The sequence below is a fragment of the Cylas formicarius genome, unplaced genomic scaffold (genome assembly GCF_029955315.1).
Source record: "Cylas formicarius isolate icCylForm1 unplaced genomic scaffold, icCylForm1.1 PGA_scaffold_4__25_contigs__length_36172078, whole genome shotgun sequence".
Taxonomy (NCBI): domain Eukaryota; kingdom Metazoa; phylum Arthropoda; class Insecta; order Coleoptera; family Brentidae; genus Cylas; species Cylas formicarius.
This window is the reverse complement of record NW_026844334.1, coordinates 11,045,990-11,073,412: the sequence shown is the minus strand read 5'-3', so window position 1 is coordinate 11,073,412 and position 27,423 is coordinate 11,045,990. Positions and strand designations below refer to the sequence as shown.

The 27,423-nt window shown below is 36.6% G+C and overlaps 1 protein-coding gene across 1 annotated transcript in view; it reads left to right on the top strand.

Annotated features, from left to right (window-relative positions):
- Positions 1-205: 205 nt before the first annotated feature.
- The window catches only part of LOC132700662 (RNA-binding protein MEX3B), a 74,941-nt gene continuing 47,723 nt past the window's right edge, over positions 206-27,423 (top strand). Inside the window, exon 1 of the mRNA XM_060668137.1 lies at positions 206-923. Within this exon, the coding sequence (XP_060524120.1) occupies positions 650-923 (274 nt within the window). The 5' untranslated portion in view covers positions 206-649. The remainder of the gene's footprint in view (positions 924-27,423) is intronic.

Below are 27,423 nucleotides of genomic sequence, written 5' to 3'. Positions count from 1 at the left end.
GAAAATACAAGAACGCGCGACGCGCATAAATTAGAAAAAAAATCAACCAGGGGGGGAATGGCGGCCGCGCGCGCGGACCACGTGTTTTGCTTTGTTTTCCGTCACGGAAATTCGTTAAAATTCGGCGCGCACGGCGACGGCGACCCGCGCGCCGCCAATGCAAAGGGGCGGTTTTAAATTTCGCGGCGCGACATCGTCAACGCGCATGAGCGAGTCCCCGGCCGGCACTCGCGCGCACATGGCCGCGCTATAACCACGCCGTGGCGCCCCGAAATTCAGTTAGATTCAAGCGGGCTGACGGAGCGTATCTGCTTGACACAATAAAATCGTTTAGGAAAACTTTGAAACAACATTTTTAAGAGATATATTTTTGTATACCGAGTGCGAACCGGAAACGACTTTTACCAATTACAATCGATATCGTCGGCCGTTTTTGAATTCTTCTGTTTGCCGTACATGTTAACGAACCACCGCCGTCGCCGCCGCCGCCGCCGCCGAGGGTTTTAAGTGTTCCCGAGCCCCCCCCAACGTATATGCGCGTTTAACTGCGACAATCAAGTTCGGTTCTTCGGCTTTTCGTGTGCACTCTTGCTAAATAAAATAATACTCTCGTCACTTTCGACCGGTTTTAATCGCGGAATAAAGAGATATGCCTGCGAGTTTGTTCCCGGACATGGACCGGCCTAGCGGGATCGGCGACGAAAGGGCCCTCCAGCTAGCGCTCGAGCTGTCCATGCTGGGGTTCAGCGAGCCGCTGGCGTCGGTCGGGACGGAAACGGACGGCGGCGCCGACCTCGCGTCTTTCGTCAACCCGTTAACGAGCGTCGGTCTCGACGAGGTGCGGTCCAAGAAGTCCCAAAACATGACCGAATGCGTCCCGGTGCCCAGTTCCGAACACGTCGCCGAAATCGTAGGCAGACAAGGTGAGTAAAATTATAAATAATAATCACGATACTATTGAACTGTGTGGCCTGGCTTGTTGTTGATGTCGGTTTAAGCCCGCCGTTATATTTACACGTAGGAAGTGGCTACTTAATATGCGTCATTTAATCGGGAGGTGCAATTCAATTGTGACTAGGTTTTTTAAATTGATTTATATTCGGCGGGAAGGTCGACGGGATGAGGTTTTGACTGGTTAGCGTCGCGTGCAAAAGACCCTTGTTCGCCACTTGTTTTTTTTTTTTAATGTAACGCCTTTTTCAATGACCGGTAAATAAATATAAAGGACTCCATCAATCGCGGATAAAACAGCTTGAAAAAAAAACCGTAGGACCGTAAAAAACGACGAAACCAGAAACTTTTTTATCTCCGGCAATAGAAAAAATGCCGTTTGTTCCGGTAACCGCCGCGCTTTTAATGGTTACTTTGGCAATGTTCCCGTCGACGGGATTTTTAATACATGCACAGATTTTTGGGTACCTATTATTGTATCTTACTTTAACTCACAGTTCGAAGTTCGATAACCCGGCCCCACTTAGGTATTAGAAAAAAAACTCTTATTATTGGTTGTTGTACGTTGATAAAGACACGTTTTCAAATATCAGAAACGGCCTAAATATAATGAACTCTCAAAGCGAATAAATATAATCTAAATAATATATGTACATGTAGGTATTTCCTTAAAATATTTATGTTTTTGTAAGTTTCTGAAGAAAATTGGGAAATTTTCAACAATGCCTCATCAGCTATGTTTCATCGAGTGTTTACATAAACTTTTTGTCTTGAATTATTTTTTTCGTCACTGTATAAAATATATATAAACCGACATAAAGGGTGGTGAGTATGACAGCGCCAATAAGCAATTCTACAAACTCTCCCAATTTTGAGAACTAAACTTTAGTTCCTGTGCCTCGTTAGTGAGCGATATTTTAATGCTTTCATTATTTTCACTATTTTAGTGTTGGTGGTCACTTTATGACGTATTATGTGCTTTGATTTTTGAGTCAATATTCGAAGAATGCTTACTGTTCATTTTTATGTTATATTCTAGATTAAAAGTTATGACACAATTTACTGTTTAGCAAATATGTAATATGCTAACTACGCTTACGTTAGTTACAAACCGAAACAACCAAACTTTTATACTCAACTGTGGTCCATTTTCTACAACAATTTTAATATTTCAGTTGCCTATTTCTGGATGTCTGAAGTTCGCTAATAAAATACAAACAAAAAAAAAGCACTTAACTCACATTTTCAATCGTACTAACCGTGTTTCCAGATGCCGTGTGCGACCCGGTAACGAGTGCAAAAATATTTATTTGTAATTTGGCTATCCAAATTGGAAACGATAACCAAGATAATTGTTCATGGGTGTGTAATTTCGAATACGGATAAGTCTTTATCTCGTTAAGTGGTTGTTCGTGGCTATGAGCGTTAAAAGAGTTTTCCTGACGTTGCCTTCTTGGCCGATTTAAACGATAATTTATTCGGAACATGCTGCTAATACGTTTTTGATAGTTTTTCCAAAAATATAATTAGAAAAATATTTAGGTGAGATTATATCGAATAGAGAGAAGTAGAACACGGTTAATAGGATTAATGTGGTTCGTATCGCGCGTAAACACATATTACACGTAGATATTCTACTATTTGCCTCATCTGAAAAGGATACAGTACGAATTTTGTATTTTAGAATTCAATCTCAACTTATATTTAAGACTCGACCGGACAAGAGAGTAGTCGTATATTCAAACCAAAAATAAATCGACATTGAGACATCATATATTATGATATCAGAAAAAATGAGACGGAAACGAACAAAGAGGTTAATTTATTTTGTTAATTCAGAATCCCACTTTTTTTGTGTATGCATCGTGAGAATGACAAGAAATTTGAGTTTTGAAAAATGTATTTATTTACGCAGCGACTGTGTGTCGATAACATGTACCGGAACTGGGTATATGTGCAACTAGGTAAGCTTTTGTTTAGAATTTCTGCATTGCTAGTCATTCCAAGAACGTCGACTGATGCACACAACTAACGATTTTTCTCACGACTAGGTGCGACATTTTCACGAGCGCAACATTTTCGAGAGACACCACGTTAAAAATATAAATAAAATAAATCTACGGTTGCGATTTGCGTTTCGGCCACAGTACGAGTGACTGGATAAAAATCTTTATCTGAAATACGACCGGTCAATCACCGCTGGGAGTCGATGTACCTACTTGTTCTTGGAAATATTTTTCGAAACGAATTATCCCCAATACCCGTGGCACGAATATAATATCGAGTCTCCCCAGGTTTTGAAACAATGCATCCATGTTTGCCCGCGTCGCAAATATCTAATTAGGCGATCTCGAAGGCGCAACTCTGCATTTGATAATATACAGAAGAGGCGGAAAGTTATTTGGCATTTCAGTATGTATGACAATATTATGAAAACCGGAGAAGCGTGAAAGTGATCCTAAACGATCCGATATTGTTTACACAAAACGTGACTGAGATGACGCGTGCGATTCTTGTATATTGTTGTACGTAAGAAAGTCGCAAGTCGCAATTCAATGATTTATGGATATGGATATATAAATAAATCTACATGAAAGTGACTAAATTCAGAAATGCGTGCTGCACGTTTGAACACTTGCAGTATTCTACTACATAGTTCACAATATTCATATATCTATTGTAGGTAGGATCCAAGGAAACGGTTGTCAAACAATCCACCCCGATTAAGATATTGTTTTTCTAATCATCATCCAGTTTGCATTTGAAGGTCTAATCTGATCATAACTTAAATGTTACCTGTGAAAACTATCATATTTTTTAATCATTATGATCTTATAACATTTTGGCTGGTCTCCGCCAGGGTGTGAAGGCCCCGTTTCTTTATATTTTGGCCCCTATAAAGACAAGCCTACATTGTTGATGGTCCCCTAAGCAATGTTCCAACACCAAAAGAAAAAAAATTATGAATAATATTCTCCGACATACTATATCACCGAATATATCATTCTATATTTATCTCAATCAACCTTTTCCAGTCATTTTAATGTTTATGATTACTTGATTAATTATTTAGTTAATTATGTCTTCGGTTTTTTTTTTCAAAAAAAAACAAGAAACTTCTTTTCCTTATCTTTAGACAATAAACCAAGAACTTGGAAATAAATAATGTTTCCTCTTATTTTCACTTCTCTGGTTAGTATCAAAATCATTTTTTCAGTATGTATGACAATATGAGTTTTATGTGTAAGGGGCTTTTTGATCTGACCATGACGTTAGTTTTGGGTTTTGGATTAGTTTTGGTTGTTTTGAGTTTCTCTTCACATTACGAGTTGGGTTGTGGAATTGACCGGTCAAGTTTTTTTTGTCAATTGGCCGAAATAATTTTAAAAATACCATAAAATTTATATTTACTTATTTATATAGTGCATTACATCGCCGTCGCATCATTCTGGGAACCAAATGTAATCGATATTATTATTGGGAGTCCCTAAATCGCTAGGTATAGTATTCGGATATTCCTCGAAGAGGGTTGTAGGTAAATTTGACATCACAAACGCATAATAATTCATTAAATTATTATCAATATAATCAATTAAGAAGTGGTCAATTGACCAATCCCAACACTAATCATCAAGAAACACAAATGCTTATCATATTTTACTGTTCTATTTTGTGTTCACTATAAGTGAAGCATTTTAAAGATTGCTTTCACTAGAAAAAAAGACGAACTTAAACTTTTCAACAACGGTAAGGAATGAGACTAATATATTTTAGGGACTTTTTGATCTGCATCCTAGAGGACCATGACCTACTTGTTATGCACGGTTTGTTTGGTCGAAATTTGAGAGGGAAAAAAGCTTCTCACACTACCCGGGCCATTTTCCATGTTCATGGAATTATGGCAACGTAATATGTAAACATTAATCTAGACGACGCACCAAATTAAATTTAACATGGTTTGGAGTGACGGGCGATTAACGGCGTATTATTATCTTATCTGTCGGCTAATCCGACATTTTTCGTGCATCCTCCGAGACCGTAAATAAGTCATTGCGATTCTCAACGATATATTTGTTAATTTTTTCGCGGTAAAACCGACGCGACACACATTTCAACTGTAAAAATAGTCGACCTCCTCCTATTTCACTCTAAACGCGCATCGACGCGCTACCTCTTATTCAAACTTTATCGCATAGGCCTCGAAATCGTCCGTAAATCTCCGACAGGCCGTTTGCGCGTATCGGCGGCACAATTTTAATTAACAAAGTTAATAACGGGGCCCCCTCTGAAATGGTAATGGTTCGGAATCTCGAGACTGGCGCGTTACGACGGTTTCCGCCATAACTAGCCCGTAAATAACCCGCTTTAATATAGTTGCACAATTAAAAAAAAAAACGCTAATCAGATATTCCGAATCCCCAAGACGCGGATTATTGTAAAGGTCAGGTTCAGGCTTGTACGCGTTCGGCTCTAAACCTAAATCATTCTATTTTATTGCGTTCGACGTCATAATCTCTGAAACTCATTGGCCGGTTTGATATGGTGTGGCATGGAAGCCGGCAGTGCATTTCTCTCTCGGGTGTTTTCGAATCGACCAAGGGTATACAACCTACGTGCTCGCGTAGAAAGGGTTAGGTTAGTGCACTCGAAGTCGTTAAAGCTGCACCTGTAGAGAAAAAAAAATGTTCTCGCATCCAATTTTGAACAAGTTCAAGATTTTTTGAAATTAATGTTTCTGCACATATATGTAGGTGTTGTCTACTACTACACGGCTGGCTCTCTGTACAAGAGTCGGAAAATTTAGTTATTTCATCATTCTTCTTACGCGAAGAATTAAAATCATTCATAGGGAAAAACGGGGAAAGAATTTTTTTTTTACTTCCTTTCTTCCTGCTACTTGCTGGAGTTAAGTACGATTTCGGAAAGAAAAACTGGAAGGTCGAATTTTTTCCGTTTCTTCAATTCCTTTTTATCATTTTGCATTTATTTTTAATTTAGTAATGGAAAAATAAGGTGTGATGTAGCGGTCATATTGAAAGAAAAGGTTTGTTGAAACATTTTTCAATGCCTGTTTCGGCACAGATGTAATGCTATATTTTTTCAAAGCGGGAGATCGGTAAGGGACCCAGAAAAGAGTTGTTAAGTGCTTGAGCTGATTGGTTTGGCTTGGCTAATTTAATTGCAATATTAAAATTCACTGAAAATAAGAGCTACCACTACACTTTTATAGAATGTCAGCTAAAATTAATTAATTAAGTAATGGGTGTCACTGTAGTTTTTAAGATGGGATAACCGATGGTCTTGTACTATATCTAGTACCTATATGGTCGTGCTAAATTTCAAAATTTAAATAGATGAGAGTTGAATAAAAAAAACGCGACCCAGTGCTTATTAATGCTTGTTTTGTTAAAGTGTTAAGAAAAAGGCGAGCAGTAAAACTGATTCCGTGGGGCACTTTTCCGATGTCTCCCGCACAAAGAGAATCCGTTGACTAGCCCATCGATCCGATGGGTACGCACTTCCTGTCTTCGGGTACCGAACAATAAATCGATATAAACCCGATACGAGCAAACGTTCAATGAACAACGTACGTGATTCTTTTGCCACGGGACTACAATGCGATGCACATCCTGTGCATACGTATATACGGGTGACAAAATACGCCGCGACGGGGACAGCGGTGGGGGCGGATCGAATGTCAATCGATCCACACACACACGCGCGAAATTCGATATTTAACCCCCCGTGTACGCGCCCGTCCCAACCACCCACAACGAAATTTTGCGCTCTCGTGTTTCAGCGACTCGTTTTTTCCTATTTGGTCGTTTGGGGGGGCTTAAAAAACGGGCGACGAATTGGCCATTCAATTCTTGGCGAATCGCTGTAATTCAAGATAGATTTCCGTCGTCGAAGCATATTTGTCCATATGAAATGTTGAATGCCGGTTTTGTAACCGACTTGTGTATATTAAAAGATTAGATAAACGATTACGGTTGACCCTGTTTCGTTCTGTACAGGTAAACATCGCTTATCTATCCGTTATATATGGCAGTTTGCTCAACTTTCCGAAAAAAAAAGGAACATCGCCGCGCCGGCACACACACGACGAAGTCCCTTATAAACTCGTAAACAACGTCGACAGATTACAACAACTGGGGACCAGTTATCACCAGACGTTAAACATAATGCAACTCTCGGGGCACCTACGTTTTATGGGACCTCGCTTTTCACCTGGTTTCTCGCGATATTCAATTCAAATTCCATGCCTTAGATCCAACGATCATCCCCCAATTGCTTTCCACAAACTAGTACAAATTGTCATCATTCAAAGATCAAATGTAGTTGCTTAGTTAAACAAGAGAATTTGAACAGATATGTTTGGTTTGGTGTTTTTCCACTTTTTCTAAACAACAGTAATACAAAAAACGCCAATTTACCCGCTTTCTCGTGATTTTCAATTCAGATACCATTCCAAAACTATTTCATGTTTAAAAAATTTCCTATTTGTCTATTTTTCATTCTTACGAAATAAATAATTAATGTTTGTTTGTTTTAAAAAATTGGAATAATGCTACTTGGTTATCCATGAAAATATTAATTGTGCTGCATTGGATTGAATTCAAACAGGTACAACTATATTCTTAATTTCTTGCCAGTTCTAAATCCAAAATCGGAAGTAGACAAAATAAAAGTCTAGGCATGTGTATTTTTGTAAGACGATCTTATTAATATATTCATTAATTTTCATTTCATTTCATTTTAATGGTTATTTATCGGCAGGCAAAGTAAAACAAAGGGATTAGGTTGGTTATTGGTGTAACCACGCTTCTACCAGTGGTTTATCTGACAATTCTTTACTCTGTATATATTTTTTTACTTTCTTCTGCCTTGTTCCTCCTCTCCTCCGGCTCGCCGTTCCCCGATTTCGACACCTGATTTTTGGCGACTACATGTTGGAGTTGCCCTGTTGGCGTAGCCTTGACTTCCCAAGTCGTTGTATGTAATAGCAAGCCAATAATCAGACAGAAAGGCTTTTAACTAGGACAGCAACAGTAGTTTGAAGTGACTACATTAAAAAAATGGTACTATCGGTTTATGAAATCCCCTGTAAGACAACTTGCAAGTTGGAGTAGAGACATGTTTTGAATTATTTGAAAAAGTAAGTACCTAATTCAGCTTTTTTATTTGTGATAATTACAATAATAAATAATACGATCTAGTCGAGACTAACTTCTATAGTGTTTTCGTTATCGACTTGGTTAAAGGCATTAGATCTCACAAATTAAGAATCTCATGTTCTAACAACTCCTGAGCTAGCACGTAGCAGATCACCATTAAATGCTTGCCACAAATTCCTCTTATAACGCCACACTCAGTACTCATTAATTAATATCAGCACTCAAATATCAAATTTCATATACTTGTTTAGTTAGCTAAACAAACCAATAGTTTGAAAAAACAAAATCTATCATTTTTTATCTTCTAAAATATTTTGTACACACGACTTTTTCATTGAAAATTTTTTAAATGTAGAAAACTGTATTTTGTGTCTTAATTTATCTGTCTCTTTGTCTTAATATATATATAAAATAACTAAACGTCTTAGTCCAAACCTGTCAGTTTATTGACTTATATTACAGTTTTGGGTTTTCCTATGAAATATTCAAACTGTCGTGTTAGTTAAATTCTTCCAGTTATTTCCTATTATTTTAAACTATATTGCCTTTCTTCACTTGGTTATACTGAAAAACACCGGTATTGGATTGATTTGCTGGCCGGAGCGGCTATTTGTTATATTCATTCAGGCTCTCATAAAGTATCGCATTGATTATTTGACGGCAACGCCTTCTTAAGCTCTGCGCCTGCGCAAACGCGGCCTAGATTCATGAAAAGTTTATATCCATCACCGAGGGGGTGCCAGAGAGATGATGCGTGGATATAATTATCCTTTGTACGAAAGCTGGCAGGTTTTATAAAATATGCAGTAGAATTTTGTTGTCGTTATCTGAAAAGATTACAAAAATTGTTCGCCTTTTTTAGTTGATACCGATCAGGTACTTATACGAGATCCATATTATCGATAGTATTTTTTAATAATAAATATTATATAATTTGTTTCCCGTCTAAGACAGTTCGTTTGTATTTATGACAACGTGGTAAATTTTACCCGCATAACGTCGACTTAAACTGACCTTAAAAATACTCTATTTAGATATTTACGAAGACATTTATTTTCTTGAGCGACGTAATTAAAAAAACAATTTCTGGAAACTGTGTCGTTTTATATCAATCGACGTGTTATTTTTAATATAAAATTCTTGATCTGTGCTCCTCTTAACAATGTTATAAATAGTCGTCGCTAAAGAAAACATCCCATTAAAATAAAAATATGAATGACAATAATGCTCACATAAAATCGTTGAAAAAAAAAACAATGACACTGTATGCGTCGAACAGGGTTCAGGGTCGTCATTATAGTACAATTCCTTTTGACTGGCTCGTTTAATTTTGTCTTCACGCCAGTCTCCACCGAACACGCGGCTTGTTTTATTACAGCTGAGTCTATTATAGGAATGTTTGTTCTTGGTATGAATCTTGCGTTTATTTTGTTTCGTTCACTTTTCGTACTGCATTACTTTAGATGGTACCCACAAGATTTGGTTGATTAAAGTTTTGACCTATACCATACGTACGAAAAATTTTCACCGCTGCCTGAGCTATGAATTGTTAAGCCAAAAACTGCCAACAAACCGTTTTCTGTGATTCGTTGGAATTCTGAGGAAATTTCAATAAACCAAGTTTAAGTATGAGGAAGGTGCAGCTGCAATGAAATGAAAAAAAAAAAGCAAATTAGAGATAAATGTATGATGGCAATTTGGATTTTGCCCAATGAAATCGCATCGGGAAGACGTTGCGACCTGTGATGACGTCTTCTCTGAGAGTGTATCGGACAAATCTATTTTGATCGGGTGACATCATTTTAAGCGTCGTGTTCCAACGGCTTCCGTATTTGTCACTTTAAATTTTCGGAAAACGTTTTTCATGTACTTAGTGTCAGAGGACGATGTCATCTTAGATTTTCTTTTTAAGCGGACTAAGACAAACTCGTCATAAGAAAAAGGCTTTTTGTGTTTCTCAGCTTCCTTTCTTATTTAAACAATAATAGTCTTTTTTAATCTGAAATTTACATCGAAATAAATAAAAAGTGTAATAGTGAAATAATAAACAGCCCCATCACAAAGAAGACAGCAAATTAGAAGCTTGTTAATTTTTGTTGTAATATTGTCTTGTACATCGGCGAAATGTGAGAACTGCATCATTTGAAAAAAAACATTGACAGAAAACATTAGAGAAATGAACGAACCAACGAGAGCTACACTTGGTATGCAAAGATATCTTGCATACTATGATATCTTATCTTCTGTGAGACTCAATCATATTACGTACAAAACGGCAGCAGTTATTTTGAATTATTTGTGGGCGATTGCAATCTACGGTTAACCAAGGAAAGTTGGGACATAATAAAAGACACATAGTTTTTTTCCGCACTTTAGTTCAAAATATAAAGTAAAGTACCATTTATTTCACCAATTAGATAATATATTCAACATATCAAATCTAACCTAAGTGGCGTATCAAGAATATCCCATACGTTGCCATTAAATTTTGTTCGACGACCTCAATCAACAAGGTTATGATTAAATGGACCAAATAAATGGGTGCCTTCTTAACCGCCGAATTCCTCGAAATCCAACTAACCAAGACGCGAGCTCTGCGCGCGTTGTTTTTGTTTTCGCTGTCTGGACGTTCTTTCGGAAGGAATCGTTAAAAGGTCGTCCGCTTTCCGTGTGGCCCGGCGACATGTGCGCCCGTCTCATCGGATTTTATTACGATTGACTGGGATATGCCCACACCCGATTTTTACCGAAACGACGTAATTTAATAGCCCCCCCCTCAATCCGCGATGCGATTTGATGGGTCTTTAAGCGTGTTAACCGCTAATAGGGGGACTTTTGTGAAACGCCGAAGAGGGTTATAAAATCCTCGATCGGCTCTCTCGTCCGAATCAGTGTCCAATAATTTTCGCGTCTCAATTTGACCGCGACCGATGACTTGAAAAAACCGAAAGACATGCAAATTTGTTTAAAATCAACAAGAAAGTTTATATAAACAATAGAGCAACAAATGCTTAGTTTTCGTGATATCGAGCCATTAACTTTGAAAATAATTATCTTGTTTCTTTTTACCATTTTCGTAGCTACTTACTGTCTAGCACTTTAGAAAGTCGGTCAATTCAAAAGTTGCAAAAATTTATGATTAACAATTTATTGAAAAAAAAAAGAAGTCTTATTAATCTTGAGACTACTTTTATTTCTTTTGTTCTATATAATTCTGTACAGAATTCTTTACTCGATCAGAATCAGAATCCATGTTTATCCTTTAGTGGCAGAATTTGGTGTGTCCCCATTTTCGGCTTTCAGAAGTATCAATAGAAGAACGCGCAAAGGCAATTAAGGACATGAAAATAAACAAAGCACCCGGAGTTAACGGAATCACTACAGATATGATCCTTGAGGGTAGAAAAAGGTTGATTAGGATCGTAAGAAAACTAGTAAATAGTTGCCTCTACCAAGGAAAAATACCCAGTGCGTGGAGTAACACTAAAGTAATATTATTACACAAGAAGGGCGATGCAAAAAAAAATTAGAAAACTATAGAACAATAAACCTGGTATCACAACTAAATAAGATCCTTACTAATAGGATAACAAAGAAACACCAACCATACGAACAAGCTGGCTTCAGAAGGGGCTATTCAACATCAGACCTCTTATTAACCATGAGAATACTGATAGAAAAATACAACAATTTTCCACTCCATTTGTGATTCCTAGATTATGAAAAAGCATTCGACGCAGATGAACATAGCGGGGGAATTGCAGGATTGACGGTAGATCCATTAAACTAATACAAAGTGCCATGAATCTGTCAGTAGCTACTTAGTATCTCAATCAGAACGAGCACACAGAACCAGTAAATATAGAAAAGAGGTGTTAAACAAGGTGACACTCTGTCATCTAAACTCATCACCTTGGCCATAGAAAATATATTCAAAAAACTGAACCGGTCGAACAAAGGCGTAAAAATCTATGGCAAACGCCTCAATAACCTATGATTCGCCGATGCTATAGGTAATTGCTAATAACGTAAGGGAATTGCAAGGAATGCTAACAGAGTTGCACAACGAGTCCGGCAAGGTTGGTTTGAGGATGAACATTAGAAAAACCAAGGTAATGTACACGAAAGAAAATGTTGCAAAGATAGACAACAAGGACATAGAAAGAGTCACTGAATATATATACCTGGGGCAAAAAATCGTTATTAATAGAGATATCCAAACAGAAGAAATAAAAAGAAGGCGAACACTAGCTTGGGCAGCCTTCGAAAAACTAAGCTATATCCTGAAGAATCAACAAATTCAACTACATCTAAGAACTATAACTTTTGTCGCACGCATCTTGCCAATACTTACATACGCAGCACAACCATGGACCATCACAAAGAGTCAATAAGAGTCACGCAACATGCAAGGGAAAGGGCAATACTGGTAATATCGCTTAATATATGGATAAGGCAAAGGGTAACCGATGTAGTGCACAAAGCCCAAAGATTGAAATGGAAATACGTAGGAGATGTTGCCAGAGGAGAAACTAACAAATGGCAAAAATCAGTCCTGGTTTGGAGGAATTTCGAAGACACGGGGAAGACCACCAATGAGATGGGGGGATGACTTAAAACTAATCACCGGTCGAAAAATGTATGCAAACAGTCTATAGCAAAAGAAAATGGAAAAAGAAACTGGGAGTGATTCGAAAGTGGACTTAGAAAATGCTAAAAAAGAAGAAAGAAGAAACGGACATATTTTCAGTGACACATGCATGAATGAATATGAACGAACTGGAAATCATTGAAATACCTAACATTTTGATATAGCCAGGACAAAAAGGACCAGTGATATTCAACGAAAATAAAGAAATGTATCTAAAAAGACAAAAAATAATTTCATTGGTTAAGCTATGTTAACTACCAATGTAAAATTTATTCACGGACTTACCTACCGTGGGTAGGGGCAAATCAAGCGTGAAATCGGGTGCACTAGTTCTGTGTATTTTTAAAATTTTGTTAGTTTTGATGTTAATTAAACCTTTCAATGATAAAGAAATTAAACTAAAGTTTCAATATGTGGTCAAATATCTCTAAATTTCTAAGTAAATGTTAAAAAAATAAACCTGCGCCCTATTGAGCAAATTACTCAATTAAAGTTGAAGAATAGAAAAACAAAACGCAACAAAATTTTGAGAAGTAATTTGATGCCCGCTTTAAAATTTTACGAAATTTATAAAGTTTATATGTATTAATTTCACTAAGCACAAAAATTATTTTTAAAAATCGGTGGACTCCGCAAAATCATTGAGAAATCCGTGAAATTCATGAAAACTGCGAGTCTTCTGTTTGTGTGAAATCGGACGTGCTAATTTCGGATGGTGATCTGTAATTTCGGTTACTATAATGTGTAATTTTAAATTTACTAAACAAATAAAACCGGAAAAAATTATTCTCAAAAATATTGTTTTTTAATTAACCGACCCGTAGTTTTTACCGCCGAGCACTCTTATCTCACAGACACCACTGTATACATGAGCATTTCTGAGCGCAGGGTTGGTCGTTTAATTTCGGGGTACCCCGCATAAATCGTTTTTTTTTTAACCGAACAAACATTATTCGTCCCAAAATCGTTTTTTGCTCGGTTGCACGGCATCGTCGACCGCCAAATCTGATTTTTGATAGGCCATTTAAGAAAATAAAAAAATCGGCCCCGCATACCGGCGCGACTTTGTCGATGGCCCGTCATTATCATCTACCTGCCCGTCCGACCAAAAAAGGACAAACAGTCGGTCGGCTATGCGGTTCTATTGTTTTAAATCAAAGAAATCAACCGGCAGTACGTCGTCCTGTAGTGAATAAACCGGCGGCCTTGAAAATCTCTCCTATTCGTCGGGCGCGAGGTCAAGGAGATTGTTACGCTAAGTTCACTCTTTGAAAGTCTAGAAGCGGCGCAAACGGCTCAGCCCCGTAATAATATGATTTTAAATTCACGGGTCCCAGGCACCTACAGTAGTACTATCACCTGCTCAAACGTCACGGCGTTTCGTCAGTGCCGTATCGTTTTTTTTAGCGGTATCGTATTAAAATAGCAGATAGTGGAGAAAATATGCACCAAAATTCGAAAAAAGTGCTTAAGGTGGGGGAATTTTCCACAAACTGCATATCAAATGGTCAAACCAGAAAAATCAGGGGATTTGAAAGTGTATCTGAACCTTAACCCTTTTAGTACCAAACACTTTTTAGCAACACATGCTAAAAATGCCAGTAAAAAAGTGCTTGATAGATAATTTATATTCACAAGAATAGGCAAAGAAACTTGGAAAAAAAGTATAACAGACCATTTCCTTTAAAAATTGGCAATGATCTACCTATACTAAAACAGTATTGTTGATGTCCTGGCGACGCTAGAGTCTCATTGTTAACTAAATGGAATTTTTAAAAGTAACCGAAATCTGTTCCTCCAAAATATGGTAGAAGACGTGCATTTTTATTCCAGTAAGAAGAAATAGTAGGCCTTCGTGTGATACCCATTACCAAGATTACTGCCACAAATGCCACATCTTTGTTATTGTGCAAGGCGTCCAATATTTCCATTTTGTTATTCAAAAACTGTGTAAAAACTCAATTGAAATACTCCAGTGGGGCTGCGTCACCTGGAGGAGCGTGATTGGGTCCACATCCTCCAAGAAATGCATGCTGAGTTTGTTTCGTAAATGGGGCATTTGATGGTAGTTCCACAAATTGCGTATTTGATTGAGTTGTATTTTCGAAGTCACTATCGCTACTGTCACTAATAACACGCAATCTCCGATTGACAGAAACCACAATATCACTTCCGCTATCTCTCTCATAATCACCAAAGCCTCAAAAAATAATAATTTTTATATAAAAAAAGTGCGCAAGAGCAGCTCGACGTCTCTCCTTGGCAGTAAAAGTTATGCAAGAGAGTAAAAAATTATTATCTAAACTTTTGGATCATTGGTGTCATTTTTATTTCGCCGGTTTCATCCAACTTTGTTTAGTGGCTATTACTTTTATGTTGTAAATGTGTTAAAGTAGCTTAGTTAGTTTTTTTTGTTATTTTTGTAAAAACTAGTGACGCAAAAAAGGTAAATAATAATCAAAAACAAAACATTACAATCGATACTTTTTTTGTGCGTTGGATACAGAAAGATCCAAAAATATTTTGTGACAGGCACTCTAAATATTTGTATATATAGGAAAACCAAAACAGTTTTGTAAGCTAAATATTCTAAGCAGATGCTAACTAACCAAAAAAATTCAAATTTTATAATATTCCAAATATTTCTATATTTTTCTAATTTTCAGATAATTCTAAGAATGATGGAAATGTTTTATAAATTTTATTTAAGCTTCCATTTATATAAAGCTTCGATCTGGGGGCGTTTTATATTATACAATATGTAAAGTTTTAGACAAATCACATAAACAATACAATACAATACTTTTAGATCGCGCAAAAACAAAAATTCTAAATAGAATCTAAAAAATTGAAAACAATCATAGAAAGTTCAGAATAATTCATTCTGGAAATTTTCATAATATTAAAAAGAAAATGACTAAAATTCGGACTAATTGATGATGGACAGTAGAAGAAGAATGTATTGGATATCTCAAGGGAGCGTGAGTGCAGCCAGTAGTGTGTTACATATAAATGTTTCCGTCAACCTTTTCTGCCATTTTCAGTGATAACTTTATGGTTTAATATATCGCTCAGCAGGAGATTCTATTATTTAATTTGCTATTTATCTCAGTCCCCTGGCTGGACGCCATACGAGGTGACGCGTCATTTAAACGTCGTTTGCTGCGGTTTATTTTTATTTAATTGATAAACTACCGGTACTTACCTATCTAACACACGGTAGAATCGTCGTAAGTAAATAGACCAAAAATAAAAATAAAAAAAATGGTTCCAACTTACTCCGCATAACATACTATCTCGTTTCAATTTCAGCGATATTAATAAAAACTCTACAATGTAATCCCATAACATTGAACCCGACAGGAGTAGCATTTGCTTACAATGTGTGAGGGAAAATGTGTGAAAAGCGGGTCCATGTGTGTTGTCAAATCTCCAAAATTGCGACGAAAATAAAATATCAAAAGAACGTTCCTATAAAATTCAATTCAATTCAATTCAATGTCTATGGTACAATCAGAAACAATAAAATATGAATGGGAATGTGAGACGTGGCAACATGCTTGTGCCACGTCATTTTTAGCCACGCCATCTTTAATTCTGGAACGCAGATTAAATTTAAAGGTTTTATACATAAAAAAATATTTTCTATGTATCGAAAGCGACTAATTGAATTAAATTAATCCCTTAACATACACAGAGATTTAGTATTTCATATCAATCTGGTAACACATTGTCGTGTAAAATAGTGGTGGCGAAACACAGTTTTCGTAACTTTACACTGCTGCGGTACCGAGTACATTTACCCGCACCCGTTTTAAGATTCCGATCCATTAAGTAAACAATTGTTTTATTTTTTTCAGGTAAGGCGAACAAATTCCCGTCCGCAGTAGCGCGCACGTAAGTACCAGTCGGCACCAAACGATTTTCCCGACCGTTTTTCTCCGCCATATCAAACGTGAATATAATATACAGTCGGTCAAAAAAGTCTCCGTACACGTAGTATTTTTTTCGGTTTTCTTTTAGTTTCTTCTTTCATTTACAAGGCAGTTTTAGAAGCCAGAAACTATGTGAAATATGTTAAATATGATAAATTGACAAGTTTCTTAAAGCCAATAATGGCATTCAATCTTTTTGGAAGACTTAAAACAAGCTTTATGTTTTCCCACCCTTTTCTTATCCTATTTTTGAGGTCTTCTTTACTCGTAACTTGATGTTTTTTCACTCGTCGCTTTAATTCTTCCCACAGGTTAACATCCAGAGATTGCGGTGGTGTATGAAGTTGTTCGCGGAAATTATGCACCATTCAGTGACGTACAAGCGTAGCAGTGTGTTTAGGATAAATAACGCCCCTCAAGGTTAAGTTTTTCAACACTTTGGTTTAAATTATTCTTTAGGATGTTCATGATTCCGTCATTAAAAGCTAAATTGCCTGTTCCATTAGCAGACATGCACCCCCCACAATAAAACATTACCTCCACTATGCTTCACCGTAGGACAGACATTTTCAATTTTCAGAGCTGTGTAAAGATTAATTCTTGTTTCGTTACTAACGATAACGTTTTCCCAATACTCTCTGGTTTTTTTGCAAATTTCAATCGTTTTTTTCGATTTTTTTCCGAAATTCATGGTTTCCTTGTTGCAACGCGGCCGTTATAAACTGCTCGATGCAAGCAGTTTCTAATCGTTTGAGAACTTTTCCCTGATTTTCTCTGCAAGTTTCGGAGCGCTACCTGCAGTTCTGAAGAGTGATTTATTAAAGTGTATAGTTGATTTAAATAGTTTCTTGTTTCTAAAACTGACTTATTTTTTATCGTTCAAATAAAGTGTATCAAATGATTTTTCTTTCATTCTTATTGCTTTTAATGAGATTGCCGATATTTACTTGAAATATGCTTGTCATTAAATGTAAGTGAAAGAAGAAAGTAAAAGAAAACTGAAAAAATGCTATGTGTACGGAGAATTTTTTGACCGACTGTACAAATAACAGACTCACCTTTGATGCGAATCGGTTTCCAGGTTGTACGGACTGATCGATCCCACCCGACGCCTTGAGGAAACACCGCACTAAATAATTTCGCGAGTTTCCATAATTCCCACGTTTTCGATATCGCGCGATTAATGTTTAAAAAACTATCGATTTCACTGCCGCCATGCACTTCTCGCCAACTTTAGACGCCATCCGGATAATCGGGACGGCCGTGAAAATATGACAGCCGGTTATTTGACGCAATGCGGAGTTGTGCCCGTTTTGGTTAGTTTTAAACGAGGCGTCTAGTGTTCCGTTGCTTCTCATTTATTTGCGTATTCGATTCGTTAATGGATGCAGTTTTAGTATTCGTATAATCGTTTGGCCTTGGCGGAAAACGTTCCGAAAAGTTGCTAAAACGTTGCGAACAATAAACACGCACCTATGCAGATTGGGCAATCGGATCGCCTGACGCGAATAATATTCAGATTATTGTCAGGGTATTGCGAGTTCGTTGTGTAAACCCGATCGCGGGTCGACAACGTTTTTGTTTGATTAAAATCCGAGCGAAACGCAGGCCGGGTGGGCGTCGGTAAAGAAAAAACAATAAGTGGAACAATATAATAACGGTGACGCAAACCGGCGATCAAACGACAATAAATCCGGCGTGTCGCGCGCCGCTTCTTTTTCGAAAAATGCGAATTTTACGAGCGAGGGAAAGCTGCTCGTTCGATTCGTTATTATCTAATAATATGTGGGATATTTGTTGTCTCTTTATTTGGTTTTTGGGCGCGTGCGACATTTGCGCCAACGGCGGCGGTTGCGTTTGCATATTACGCGGTGTCGCAATTTATTCTGACGACTTTTCGAAATAATCGGGAGTCATTTTAGTTTCTGAGCTAAACAATGTTTTTATGGCTTTGGAGAAACAAGTTACACGTAATCCGAATTACGGTTAAAAAAAAACGCGAAAATAAGAAGAAGCAGAAGACGTGATAAAAAAAAGTATTTAGGGAAGCAAAAGTTGGTGGTCACTGGACACCATTTATTGTAAAATAAAGTCAGGGAAGATTTCATAAGACGTTTTCCAAAAGTTTATTATGATATCCTCGGAACTATAGGAAGAACAATTCAATTAAAAAAATATTTAACATATTTTTCTTAAATGGCACTTCTTTTTTTCAACGTTTAGGAGACCACAAAATCAAGGATATGTGTACATAAAAAGGTAACGCACAAGGATAAATTGTGTCTTAAAACTTTTCCCGTTCAAGCTACGTGTTAAAATATTACTTCTTATATGCCCTGGAACTAGGGAATGGTGACACACTATTGATTTTGTTGTAATGGGAACATTTAAAAAAATATATAAAAAACGCTATTAAAAAAGGAAGTTACGTTTTGTTTTTAAGGGATATTTTTGGGGGATCGTATCTTCTATTGTTTTGGAAAGAACTTTGCTAATCCTTCAAAATATTTTTTTATAAAATTTTCATCTTTAAAAATAAAAAAATTATATAATATATAAGTTTACATTAACATAATTTATAACAAATTTTATGTACATTTCTTGCAGTTTCTTGTCTTGCTCCATTTCTAAAAGAATGCCACCACCAATGCTTAGGGTTGTGGAATTGACCGGTCAATTTTTTTTGTTTCACCAGTTATTTGACCGAAATAATTTTAAATTTATATTGTGCGTTACGTCGCCGTTTCGTCGTTCTGAAAACCAAGTGGAGTCGATATTATTATTGGGAATCGCCGAATCGCTCAAATACTCCTTGAAGAGAGTTATGTAAATTGGATATTACAAACGCCATGATAATTTGTTATAAAATACATGCTATTATTAAATAATGATATATAACACTCTACAATTGCAAGATGTTATTCAAAACATTTTTTGACTAGTCAATTAAGAAGTCAATTGATGGTCAATTAGCCAGCCCCAACACCACCAATGCTTCATTTTATTACAATAAAAGAACATAAAGTAGAATTATATTTTGTCCTCCTCTCGTATACAAAAAACGATTTAAAACAGGTACAATTAATAATTTCTGAACCAAAAAAAAAGATTTTTTTCCCAAAACTTGGTAAAATCGTCACAACGCATCAGTGACGTACTATATCCGATCGTAAATTTTCAAAAAGCCTGGCGACGTTCCATCCTTTCATATCACATTTTGAAAAAAAGCAGTGGCGCACTACGTTTTAGTTGTGATTATTTTTTTGTACAATCGACTTTTAAAATTCTGGATTTTAATAGTATACCCTGTATATCTAGCGTTGTGTAGCCCGTGCATTTGTTCCCAGATATGTTACGCGGCTTATTAGACAGGCGTATTGAATTAATACGGGGCGATAAGATTGTAAGTACAGAATGTTACATTTAATCTGCCACAAAATCGTTACCGTCGGGCGCAGTTCGGCATTACAATATAGTAAGAGTTATTACGGTGTATGCGAGTTAAATTGAACAACGTTTCGCCTCCCACTTCGTTAAGTAAATAACCCGCTTTCGCTTATTAATTATCTCACGGGTGAAAAGCCATTGTGTAAGGGCGATTTTTGTCGCTTTTCGAAAATTCATTGTTGCCGATTGATTTATTGAAATCGATTCTGCCCCCGGTGGGTAATAATAATTATAAATAATTATAAGGAGTAAAATGACCTTCGCACTGCAGGCCATGGGACACACAGATGTTGCTACACACCGCTTTCATATTTCGAACTATCCTGGGAGTTTGATTATGTTATCATACCTTTTCGTCTCTGATTTTGGTTTAGTTAGAATACCAAAACGGTCGCTTTTTTTTGAGGAATCCATTACATTACCTATAGTTGTTACTACTTCCCACAATAAACAGTGAACAAGATTTTTTCCATGTTATTTAAAGGCAATCATCAAACTTTTTTTCTGTCACCTTGTTATTCGCAAACACGACTCTGTATTAATGCAATTAAAACAAAACCGTTCTGAATAGAAGCATAAAATTAAAAACAAAATTAAAACGATACTGGTTGCTGCTATGGACGTCGAACAATAATATGACTCATTTTTTAATTCAGTCGTAACACGTATCAATTTAATATGTTTGTAATGGTAACAATGAATTATATAGACCTGTAGTTTAGTATTTAGTCTTAGATTTTTTATATAATTGTGGAAAAAATGAATGGCCGATTGTAATTAAAATTACGGCTTTCTATCAAACGACGAATAATGTACCTACCACATTAGTTTTTTATAATTAGTAATGAACCTTAACTGTGTTAATCTGCGATTAACCATATGGTTATTGTTATCATTGGAGACGCGTGTTATTAATACGTACTTTTTCAGCGATCCATATTTGCCGCAAGGACCTCCGAACGTGCATTTTTCTCCCGAAACCCAGAAATAACGACCAAACCGGGAAAACAAATGAATCACTCGTCGATGATGACTTTTAAAAACGTAAAATAGGTCAAACCATTTATAGAATGTGGGTCGTTCTAAGCATTATTCTCCAAGTGGCTGGTCCGCATTTGATTTGATACCCGATACACCCTGCTTATTCTAAAAGTTCGATCCCCGTGGTAACCTTCAGGGACAGGTCGGACAAAAAAAAGGTTATCGCGACGTTTTTCGACCCAATTTGTTGTTTCTTTTTTTTTTTTTTCATTTAGTTTGCACTGAAATCTTCGGCTTCTATGTCGACGTTTCGTCCCCTTATTGGGCCATCCTCAGGGTACTAAAAGTAGTGCAGAACTTTTCGAAAAAAAAATTGTTATTAAACTGCTGTTTGTGAAGTTTTAAAGAAGCAAAATATTGGTTGCCATATCGTAGCGGATAATGTAAAAATAAATCTAATATTTTCAGAGAGTATCTAAATTTATAAATATTTTATAAATAATAAAGGTCCGAAACGTCGGCATAGAATCTGAATAGAGTTCCAACAAGCTCCAATCTTAAAAAAAAAACCTTCATCGGAAGTATCGAAACGTTGCTCAGGTATTCGGTTGCCTGTAGATTGAAAAACGCGATCTCGAGCAAACGTCATTTTCGCGATATAGTAATTGCCATTTTTACGACGTCATCAACGTCGATTTGTATGATAATTCCACACCTTTTACGTTTCTTGAAGACCTTTTTTATTTCAGCGCCCGAGACCGTCGACTCATTAACTGAGCAGTCGGGTTTATTTTCCTGTTAATTTTAGCCTTTGGTTTCGGCGACGCAATCGTTCCATTCTAAAGTTAAGCTGCACTTACTACGACTTAACGACTTTAGTTTAGTTAGTTTCTTCCAACATTAGTGGTTGTGGTTGTTTTCGAATATTCTCGTGCAAGCAGGTATATAATGAGATATATCATATAATAAACTTAAATCAGTATATTTGCATAAACATATGTTAAAAAAAGATGCAAAAATTAAAAAATTACGATTTTCTTACAACCTCCCATGTCGCTTATTATCAAATAGTTTACTGACCAGCTATGACATGAGAAATAGCGATAAAGAGAGCCTTTGTCTTCTTATAAATTATTTTTTTAATGCTGTCCTTGATTTTATCCTTTTATTTTATATTAATGATATATGAACTAACCAAACTAAACTTTCATTTGTGATTTTCGTGTGTTTCTGGCCCGCAAAACTTGTATAAAGGGTCTACTGCCTTCGTTTTGCATTTCCGTAGTTTTTTATTTATTATTATTATTTATTTTATGAAATACCCATTTTTCATTAATTTAAGAAGAATAAGAAGTTGTTAAAAGTTTACTGCGCGAGATTAGAGAAAGCTGCGTATGTAAGTTAATAGTGAATCCCTATGTGGAAGGTATTATTCTTCAATATTGCTTTGTTTTAAGTTTTTTTTCTTTTTCATTTGTGATTTGTAATATTAACTGTTGCAACTTTGACAGGTGCAAAAAACCAATAAAGCCTTCAGGGTCGATGTGGCTAAATTAATTTTATAGCAAAAAATTGACGCAGAAACTTGGGAAAACATTTCCAAAACTCGTCTCTGTGAATGAATGACTCATACAATTCTCAAGTAAATTACTTTATCGCTATTATCAATCTCGATTAACGGGAATAACTACATAAAAGTTTATTAATAATGGCAACGAATTTACGTACTTGCAAGCTAGGCGTTTAAAAAAGCAATTCGACGAATAATATTAGTCGTGGTGACACTCGATGGCGATGGTGTTCGCCGGTGTAGCAACTAGCGTGCGCCTGGTCATTGCCTGAGACAATCTAGCGTTCACAGGAAGGAGCGATAAGTATGGGAACGAACCATGAAGCCGTCAGAAGAGCGCCTTACCTTTCGACGATCAAAATATGGTTGACCAGCCGGATCGTTTTGTATCGCAGATTCTTTGTTTGCGTATCGATCAGTATCGAGCATATGGCGTAACAATAACGACCCTGTCCGTTCAACGTGCGTAGCTAGAAACCAATTCGACTATATGAAAACGGGTTTATGGTCGTAAACCTGTTGCCCCTTTATGTAACAAAAATTATTCGTCTTATCTCATTCACCTTTTGGTCAAAATTTGACGACCTTTATCGTCTCGGTTCGTTTTTGCGGTTATCTTAATGCACTTCGTTTTAAAAAGCTTGCTTCTACGCAAATGCCATTAATTTACTTACTCCAGGTTCTGAATCATTATTTCCAAATCTCCATCGAAACAAACGTCGAGCGCCTGGGTCTTAAAATAATAAAACATTCCAGCAACGTAATGAACGTGCCTAAAAGGTGATTAACAGATTGGTTGAAGTCGTTCAAAGCCTAAGTTGTCGCTATTCTTTGCTAATTCGTTTTTTTTTTCGTTAGAATCAGCTAAAATGCACTAGCTGTTATATCCAACTCCAAAACCGACCGAGAGGCTATGAGCTTCCGTAGGTTGAGTCAGCAATAGTCCGGGAATATTTCTAAAAAAAATGGATGCACCTGGAAATGCACAGAAACAAAAATTTTCGGAATAGGAATACTGGTCATTTCTAAAATGAAGAAGAGAGCTTTTTGGTTCCATAGATCTAGTTTATGCATACAGAGGTGCAAAATGATATGGATCCCATTATGTTCATAGTTTCGTAGGTTCTAAAATCGATTAAAGTTAATTTCGACTATACGGCGTGGAATATTGTGGCGATTTCAACGTCGAGGCTGAACGTGACCAGACTGGAAACGATTTCAAGTCGAACCGTGGAGAATATCAGACGTCGCCGTTGCCTTCGTATATATTTTATGAGTTTGTTAAGTAATCGCCCGGAGGAATTCACCTTCGATTGTAAATTGGCGTTACGATTTTATTATAGTGTCCTCGGCGGGTCAGCGGTTTCACCGAAACGCCATATTAACGAAGTGTACATAAATCGCGTGGCCGGAGCAAAGCAAACAGTTTTCTTGATTGGTTACCTATATTGTCCGTAGTGTCGGGGTGGTCATTTTATTTACAAAATCGATGAAAATATTAGGTGTCGGGTTTTCAGCGCCTTGGAAAAGTGGTGGTAGTCCTAAAACATCATTGAATGTGATGGTACCAATATTCACAGTAAAAGGGACTTTTTTTAGAAACGTGTATTTTGTATTAATTTTGTTAGTATTTGTTATTGTTGTGGCCTTCGATGAGTTAATACTTTTTTTATTATAAAAGGAAGACTATTTTACTTACTAAATTAGTGAAACTTGATTTAGAATTTCTAAGGGTAGGTGCAAAATATGGAAGCTTTTGATCTAATGCACACTTTGCTGATCGCTTGTACCGAAAATGTCAGCCTCTTGTCTCTCAAAATGCGGAGAGTTAGTAAATTTTAATTTTTCATTTTGCTGAGAGCCTTTTATATGCACTATTCTACACCGGATTGAGGAAGAAAGAAGACGAAAACATCCCATGGAGCTAACGAGCCGAACCAAGTAGACTCAATCTTTTTGTAATCTTAAGTAATGGTTCAACTGTAGTAACTCATTATTATTATTATTATTAATAATAATATATTATTCGGCAAAGCCGGTAAAACTGCACTTCAGTAAGTGCATATACACTATATGCAAAAGTCACATGTTGACACTGCGTTCAGGGCTATTCAGGGTAGATGCAGTCACAATATCGTCTGATTAACAGTTTCACTCATTTACAAAACGGTTTGTTATATATTTTTGGCGTGAAATTCTGTGACAGAGTTCAGTTTCTTCTAAGGTGGTTAGGCGAAAACAATTTAATTGATCTTCATATGGGAGGTTCCTTAAAGATGGTGAGATTTTTGTTGCTCGCCTCTGAACCCTTTGGAAGTAAGAAAAGATTCTTGACATTTTCTTGAAGGTCATGTTGTCACCTTTGTAACCTGGCTCCGCCATTTTTGAGATCTCAGATATTAGCACACCTCTGTCTGTGTATTTACTTATTGATCTTAAATCATAGCCATTTATAGCATAGTGAAATTGAGGATTGTTATAACCTATATGTAGCGTTGTACATTCGGTGAATTGAGGCAATTTTTGAACTACTTTTTTTTCGAATGTCCATTAATATTGTCCGAAGAACTACTTTGTTTTTTGTAAGCACTAGCCATCTCGATGCGTGTGGCGCAAGACACCGCGACCTGTTTTCTGGCATCAGCGCAACGGCGTCCTAATCGCGTATTTAGTAACGTAATTAGGGTCAGCGAAACTTAAACTTCCTAAAAATGTTTTGGGCCGGTGACGCGGCATGTTTCGCCTTTGTCGGATTTTAAATAGGAACGCGGCTTCGGCTTATGACCTGCGAATTTACATTGTTTTCGAAGGTCTTTGGTATCACTCAGGGTCGATTGAGAGTTCAGCGTTCCGCGGGTACGTAATATCCGCGAAAATTTAAATCGTCGTCGTAGCAGTTCCGCGAGATTTCTTGCTTGTTGTTTTTTTTTCGGTAGGTACATGTTAACGTCGTTTTTGACCTTGGTCGACATTTTTCGCGGAATTCATGTTTTGTTCGCCCAGAATGAGTACGATTGGTCATTCTCCTACAAATTTTTCAAATTGCGGATAGAAATTATTACAAACTTTGGACTTGTCCCACCCTTTTTGGACGTACGGACGTACACAAATAGAAACCGTATAAAGGTTGCTTCATTTTTATATTAGAACCCTTTCGAGATTTTTTTTCAAATTTCTTTGTTTTTTTCAAATTTGAAAATTTGATTTTTTTTTTATAAAAAACGCCCTTTTATTAAAGTTTACAGAGGTTAACAAAGATATTTGTTTGAATGACCAATACGTGATGATAAGTCGTACAGGATGTCCCAAAAATGTATATTTCAGAGAAAGTAACAGTAACAACTTATTTTCACATTACGACATTACCGTTAAGAAGTTAAGAATAGTTACCCAGATGGGAATGCTAGGGATCGGTTAATTGGAAAAAACACCATTTAGTTTCCCAGAACTTCTGTAAAACACTCAAAGTGAATAACTCCTTTTACCAATATACAGCTTGTCTTGTTTATAGTGAAAATTGTAATTTGTGATGTCCATCCATAGTCGTTTGAAGATTTGGTGACCTAAAGCACTTCCAATTTATGAAATTTTCCCTACATATTTTTTTTGCGAAAGCACAAATTTGTCATTTATTTGTGTTGTCTCAAGCCGAATAAAAATAGGGTGACAGAAGCATCAGACATTTCCAACCAATAAGTCGGAAATTTCGTTAAAGGAAATTACAGGAAAACAAACAGACAAAGTGATTGTTTCCTTTGCCCTAATTTAGGAATCTGCGGTTTTTCTGCAAAAATATCAGCAAAATTACGAATCAACTCGAAGACGTTATCTATGCATGCTTCTCCCCAAACTTGACATTTATTATTCATCAATCATTTAACTTTTCTACCGTCGCTTTAACTATAGTCCAGTCGCTAAACGAGATCCCAGATTGTGGTACTGCTGACTGAACGGTAACTGTTGAGCAACAGTATTTCGCTAGTAATAATAATTCTGCAATTATCGCAATCAAAATGCCGAAAAATATATCGATAATTCTTGGGGTTTTCGCAACACCTGCGCAATCAGCGCGTTTGGATTTTACTCGGGTCATCAAACTGCGTGTCCAAAACAATAATACAATCAAATTTGTTGTTTTATATTGTTTCGTATATTATAATCGAATTTTATGGGACAACGAGTCACTCAGTTTCCAAGAGAAATGTCGTTTCAATACATTGTATCTGATTCGGTGACATGAATCTACGCCAATCTTGAGATGAAATACGTTGTGCACAATAATTGATCCGGTTTTCTTCTGGCATTTTAGTACTAACCATTAGATCCGACCTGGTGGAAGAAAACAGTACAAATATAAATTTTATATCATGATTGGTGGTCTAGAAAATTCTTGACAGTCAATTTTATTTGTAAGATTAATTTCTTAATTAGTGAAGTTATTATCCAAGAAAGACCAGACTAGTGATGTACTGTAGTAGGATTAGTAGTAGCTGAGTTAAGTCAATGCGTTTCTGTGTTTTGGTGCCAATCCGTGCGTGTGGGTTTAGAATGTGATTGTTGGATGACTTCATCACCATTAGGGTTGATTGCGGTCCTTTTACGGTCCGCAGACTGACAGTAACGCTTGAAATATATCACATCTGGATCGCGGCACATTAGTAAAAGTACAAATCATTCATATGGAATTTGCTCTATCCGCTCCGGTCCCCA